This window comes from Sinocyclocheilus anshuiensis, unplaced genomic scaffold (genome assembly GCF_001515605.1).
Source record: "Sinocyclocheilus anshuiensis isolate Anshui unplaced genomic scaffold, SAMN03320099.WGS_v1.1 scaffold78, whole genome shotgun sequence".
In the NCBI taxonomy this organism is placed as follows: domain Eukaryota; kingdom Metazoa; phylum Chordata; class Actinopteri; order Cypriniformes; family Cyprinidae; genus Sinocyclocheilus; species Sinocyclocheilus anshuiensis.
In genome coordinates, this window is record NW_015544250.1 from 3,227,140 (window position 1) to 3,234,040 (window position 6,901).

General features: G+C 38.7%; 1 protein-coding gene across 2 annotated transcripts in view; it reads right to left on the reverse strand.

Annotated features, from left to right (window-relative positions):
- Positions 1-6,024, reverse strand: part of LOC107697955 (carbohydrate sulfotransferase 11-like) — a 19,406-nt gene extending 13,382 nt beyond the window's left edge. The window contains exon 1 of one of the 2 annotated variants that reach the window (XM_016498853.1): positions 5,498-5,825. In XM_016498853.1, coding sequence (XP_016354339.1) covers positions 5,498-5,591 — 94 coding nt within the window. In that variant the 5' untranslated portion in view covers positions 5,592-5,825. Of the gene's footprint in view, positions 1-5,497; positions 5,826-5,953 lie in introns of those variants that run through there. The other variant, XM_016498854.1, reaches the window with a different exon arrangement.
- Between the last annotated feature and the right edge of the window lie 877 nt (positions 6,025-6,901).

Here is a 6,901-nt window from a genome sequence, read left to right on the forward strand (position 1 = left end):
AATACAAACGCAAACAAAAATATAACGTAGAAATAGGCAGACTTGTACAATTACCCTTAAATATGCAGTTTTACCAGAGCGAGCTGTAAGGGAGCTGAGTAAAATGCTCGACTGAGATTAATCAGACTGTCTATGTCAAACTAAACAAGCGAAAAGAAGTGTGACGTGCGGCAAAGTCAGCAACACTGCCTCTGTTAACACGAACAGCAGTTAAGTGATGGTGGTCAGATAAGCAATGAAACTGCTGCACACAGCAGACACAGTATTAGCCTTTATCAGAGGAGAACATGAAGTCGGAGACATCTTCTTAGTTTCAAATTGCCCACAGTGGGTGTGATGGAGTCAAGGTCAAAGAAATGACCCTCACTTCCTGGAAATGTCTTTTGACAAAAAGCTCACCTAAAGTCCAGCTGAGTATTCGATCTGCGCTCTGACTCACAGTTAATTACTGCACAGAAAGGGAAGAGCAACTCCATATGTTTGGCCATAAACTTTCATGAATTGTACCTCACCGTTTGCCTTTTGGCTGGACAAGTTTTCTTGATGTTGGCTTCAGATAAAAAAAAAAAACATATCAGCAGAAGAATGAGGGGAAATTCAATATTCAATAATTAATCAACTTTCCTATTGCGAACTTGTTCACAGAATAGGCCGGTTACCAAGTGGTTTTGTGAAGAAACATACATAAATACAAAAGCCATTTTAAGGTAATTACTGATTGCTGCTGCAAATATTAGGCCAAGACACCCAGAGAGCACTACTTTTAAGATCACTCGTATCAGCTCTTTTTATTGGAACCACTTTTTAGAAGCAAAGAGGACACAGTGGTATACAGCATAGCCAAACTTCCTGTGAAGTGTGACCGTGTGACCATTGAAGGGGTGTGGCTCAGCAAATAACTGTCTATGAGACAACCAAGAAAAGCTTTAAGCAAATAATGCACAGTATGAAAATGTGAGCCTACAGTGAGTTTAATCACATTTAAGCCTATATAAAAGCTTCCCAGTTTAGAATGAATCGCCTTGATTCATCAACATTAGAATGAAATTAAAGGAATAGTTCACCTGAAAATGAAAATTCTGTCATCATTTACTCACACTCTAGTTGTTCCAAACCTGTATAAGTTTCTTTCTTCTGTTGAACACAAAGATATTTTGAATAATGTTAGTAACCAAACAGTTGATGATAGCCATTGACTTCTATACAAAAAAAATATTATGGATGTCAATGGCTACCCACATTCTTCAAAATATCTCCTTTTGTGTTCAACAGAAAGAAACCTACAGGTTTGGAGCAAGTGAAGGGTGAAGAGGTCCACTGAAAGCAGCGTCTTCAAAAATGCAGGTGTGATCTACAAACACCTGTTAAGGAGAGACAAATGAAGGATCACACAATGTTCTTTTGCCATAGACAAGCTATTTGAAGACTTTCTAGGGTCAGATTCTGAACTATCCCTGAGCAGCATGTACCATAAAGCTGCCATACTCCATACTAACAAGCCTGGGCAAGAATGGTTCAATAGGGCCAAATCTAGTCAGGGGAAGTGGATTATTCATTTAATTTGAAAAGAAAAAAGCCTTTCTTCATCAACGCCAGCTTTGCAATCTTGGCTGTATAATAAAATTTTCACCAAAAGACTCTGAACTTGGCTCTAGTCTAGCTCTCCTGGGTGAAGAGAAAGAATTGAGGTTTTGTTTACAACACGAAAAAACAAGAATATACATTAGCTATTACTACCAGGTTATCTCTATTTGTTCAAAGTTTATTATCTATAATTAACAGGAAACTAACCATCATCTACATATATTTTGTGGTTACATACTTCACTGCCCCATTCTGCTTCTGATCTTGTCCAGGTGGTTTTCATAAATTACTGTCACAGCACAGGTTTACCTCCATAAACTGTCATTGAACCCAAGTAATCTCTGGTTGAAAAATCTGACATGGTCATATGAAGCCTTTCCCAAAACTCTGGGGAAAGTCAAAGCCACTGACCTTTAATTCCCCCTTCTTTTCTAATCTCACGCTATCCTTCTTCAAGGTGATCCGTTCCTCTCTGAGGCATCAGGGGAAAGGTTTAAAAGGTTTCAGAATGCCCCAGAGTCTCCCAGTGGGGGCTTTCCAAACATTCCAGTTTTTCTCTCTGTCTGCTTTGTTTCCAGCGGGTTTCAACAGCCGTTTTTTGTTCGCTGTTCTAAACAGGCTGAAGTCTACACGTGTGCACTCTAAAGACAGTTTGATGTCCTTTTTAGTATGTCAGAGGAACTGCTTTTTTTTTGTGGCATGCTTGTCTATGTTATCTAAACTTTATCTAAACTTGTCAATTGGAAACAAACTGACTTCAAAAACTTGACATGACACTGCTTTGATGTAAATTGAACGTCAAACATATTGGCCTACATATACATCAAACCAGTTTCAGTGTGGGATTAACTTCCTATTTTCACCCAATTACCACTGGAAGAAATTGCTGTCCAAACTGAATTTAAAGTGATCTTACAGCATCTTGATCAAGTCTTGACTAATATTCGACGTCAAATTGGGGATTTCAATCAGACAGTCATTTCTTAAGGCCTTGTCTACACCTGGTATTAAGATGCTTTTCGTCGACCAGATCCCAAGTGGACAATGTTAAATACAGGTGTAAATGGGGTCTAAAATGTTTTGAGCTTGTACACTTTCAACCACTTCCAGAGGTAGTTGAAAATGTAATCAACCTTTTGTTGTGTAGACCTAACATATGAGCATTATGGGATGTTTTGAGAAAGCGCACCAAAACAATTGATTCCAACTAAGCAAGCCACACAAAAGATTATGATTGAAATTGTGCCACACAAAGATTATGATTGAAACTGTTGTTACCTTTCATATCCTTTCCATTCACTTCCATTTCCTGCTTGCTTGTAAACAGTATAATGGCTTTAGTCATTCAATCAGATTCATGCTCCGCACTCAAGCACGCCAAAATAAGATGTGAGGAAATCTGAACACAAGTGGTCACAGGAAATGCATTTAAAATGCATGTTAAGACCAGGTGTAATCGGTAATGTGTCTCAGCTCATAATGTGATCGATCAGATCACCGAAAACACATCTTAAAGGAACAATCCACTATTTTTGAAAGTAGGCTCATTTTCCAACTGCCCTAGAGTCAAACAGTTGAGTTTTACCGTTTTCGAATCCATTCAGCCGATCTCCGGGTCTGGCGGTAGCACTTTTAGCTGTAGCTTAGCATAGAGAATTGAATCTGATTAGACCGTTAGCATCTTGCTCAAAAATGACCAAAGAGTTTCTATATTTTTCCTATTTAAAACTTGACTCTTCTGTAGTTACATCGCGTACTAAGACCGACAGAAAATGAAAAGTTGCGATTTTCAAGGCCGATATGGCTAGGAACTATACTCTCATTCCGGCGTAATAATCAAGGAACTTTGCTGCCGTACCATGGGTGCAGCAGGTGCAATGATATTACGCAGCGCCTGAAAATAGGCTTATTGGAAGTTACCTAGCTGGGGACTATTTTCAGGCGCTGCGTAATATCGGATCGGATCAGATCGGCTGAATGGATTCGAAAACGGTAAAACTAAACTGTTTAACTCTAGGGGAATTGGAAAATGAGCCTATTTTCAAAAATAGTGGAGTGTTCCTTTAATACCAGATGTAAACAAGGCCAAAGTTCTCACAAAGTAAGAAGTAATTTTAAGTCTTTTAACACAGGTTTTAAGGCTGCACGATTAATCGAATGTGATTGTCATGCGCATTTTGTTAGTAAAGCCGGTTCTGTAATCAGCAGTAAATCATCATCACGTGCTTTCAGATGGAGCAGCATTTATGGATGGAGATGGAGAGCCGTAGCTCACTGACAAGTTACGCAAAAAAAAAATCGCAGACGATTTTATTGCGCGATTATGAAATCGAAGAAATCGTTCGCGATAATGACAGCTGTTTGCATAGCTTCTCAGTGAACTACGGCTCTGTGTAGTAAATGCTGCTCCATCTGAAAGCATGTGAAAATACCACATTTAATAACATATTTTTACTCCAAACTCACTTCATAACGTCAGTCGAGTGTTTGAAATAAATCCTTCTGTGAGATGATGTGGCTTCTTACACAGAATAAGGCACACAGCATATTTCATAGTATTCTAAGCAGTGATAAAGGCATTGCATTATACATATACTTTATTTTAATGAAAATTATAATAATAATAACTCAGATAAACCATATATTGTCATAATCGTGTGTTTATTAGTCACGTTGAATCAATAAAAGCAGTTAAATCTTCTGTTTATCCAGCTATCGCTATAGGCATTTCCTGGGTTTGTTCTGCGAGGCGTATTTGGAGTTTCAGCGCGAGAGCGCCCTCTAGCCTTTGGATGGAGATTTACTGCTGATCACAGAACCGTGCTTCACTGAAAGATACGCATGACAATCGCAGCTTCTGTCGAATCACGATTTCGATTCCATTTCGATTTATCGTGCAGCCCTAACAGGTTTGAACAGTAATTCTGGTGGATTTGGGAGACAAAAATGGGAGAACAGGTGAAAATGCAATTCTAAATGTCACTAACTATATAACTGTGAACGTTTAACAGTGAACAGTTGGGACTGCAAAACAAAGATTAACTTGGCCTGTTTGGGGTTCAAACCAGCAACATTTTGGATATCAACCTAGATTTTAAACCAACAGACCACTTCATGCAAGTAACTTTAACAGACTAAAGCAAAATAACAAGGCCTTTCCTTGATGGCACTGACCCCAGACGTTTAGGATGTCCGGACCTGGGAGGAGCTACTGGTCAGAATGCACTTGCATCATCATTGCCCACAGTTAACGTTTAAAAAGGTGAATGTCATCAATCCAAGAACGAATTTAGTATGCGTTACAAAAAGTCTGATTTGTAACCTACTTTTTCTACTGATTGAAAAAGAAGAGCTGTATACCAAGTTTACCACTGAACATTTCTGCAGGAATCACATATATAATCGATTTGATCGGGTTGGATGTTGCATATTACAATACTTCAAACAACAACAACACATATACGAATCATATGATTACTTAGCCTACTAACCTAAGATTTTCTATTATTGCTTATTGTAATTAATGTGTCCAGTTCATTCGTTGACTGGAGCCAAGATTCAGCTGAAGTTATTTTGAACATAAATACATTCAGCATTTACAGTGAACAATACTAAAATTAATGTCTCAGTTAAAAACATTTCTGCATATTTAAATGAAAATTCAAAACCAAATCTGTTAATGTGTGGTGACAAAACTGTTGTACGATTTAATGAGTCAAACTACTAATCATATGCGTCGAACATGTCAGAATGGAACGGCTTGTTGGTTCAGTGAGTCGGTGTCATTATTCGAGAACAAATTTGCGACCAAATTGTTCAGACCGGTTTTGTGACCCAGTTCATTCGAAGGATCCGACTCAAAAGAACAAATCCTTCCTGAAGCAGACATCGCTACTTTATTTGTAAGACTCACCTGATCTTGAGATGTTCTGGAAGTATACTATAAGAATGAAAAACGACCCGACGCATGTCGCCAGAAACATCCGACCCACTTTGGGCTTTACCATTCTGATACAACTCCAACGGACGATGCCCGACTCTTGCCCGGCGACGGAGGTCCAAGAAGGGCTGTTTGTCGCCGAACAATCCTAAAAGCGTCTGTCCAACGGGTTCCTCATTTTAAAAAGAAACACAAAAACAGTCCAAAAACAACTCGGTGGAAACTAATTCCGATACACGCTTTACCCAAAGCAGCCCTCGTGTCTACCCGAGAACAGACCGCTTTATAGTTAGGTGTTACACGAACCATTCACCTAAAAACCGTAACAGGTCCAACTCTGTTTCAGCGAGCCTTCGCTTTCCAAGCGGGTCGCGTCAATTACGCAATAATTCCATTGACAATCTACATGTCTTCGGTAGCCTACGTCACCTGTTGCTGTTGTCAGTTGAACACAACTTCCCCGAAAATATGGAGGGCATTGTATCAAACTTTCGTGCATGACGTCACGCCCACCAGCATCGAGCTGAGTGCCCAGGGGCCCCTGGATGTGACGCAACAACTGTCTGGAACCCCTCTAGAGTGCGAACGTAAAACTCGAGCGTTTTTGTAACGTTACTGAATGACAGTAAAAAGACTTAAATAACAGACATAAAGTACGTTAATAATTCACTTTCAGGTCTTTAAAGGCTATTATATTATTTCTATTTAATTCTTTTTAAGATTTCAGACTTTTCCGTCTGATAATCACACACACTTTTATAAACTTGTCTAATTCTAAAATACTATATGTGTCAAAAGAGATTTTTGTCATAATAATGTATGTTTAGTGACATCTGGTGGAAAATACAGGAACATTCTGACTGACTGTTTCACTAAACCAGGGATCTTCAAACTTCAAGAACTCTTTTATTAATAAAAGCACAGATGCCGTTACCTAATGTATAATATTGCATGATGCAATCTACATGAGCTACTCTATGATGCACATCATCTACTTTATGATGTTCTACTTTATGATAATCCACAAGGTCATACTTGTGGATTAAATTTTTTAATAACAACTTTGGGAGGGACAATGAAAAATGTAGCTACGCTTTTTGAGTCAATGTAATATTGTATTTTAACACATTTTTTACTCATGCATGCTTGCTCTAAACTGAATGATGTCTTTAGGTTCATTTGAGGTCTTCAGCAATGCGGTGAGTGTGAATTCTCTTGAGGTTGTGGTGAATTGGTCTTGTACAGCCTAAGCACAGCTTCCAATACTGAAAACTGTACAAGCAGCATAGAATTGTTTCTATGAGAAGTTATCACTGTCATCCAGCCACACCTTCTGTTCACCTCACGAAAAAAAGCATGCATGCATATAATATCATT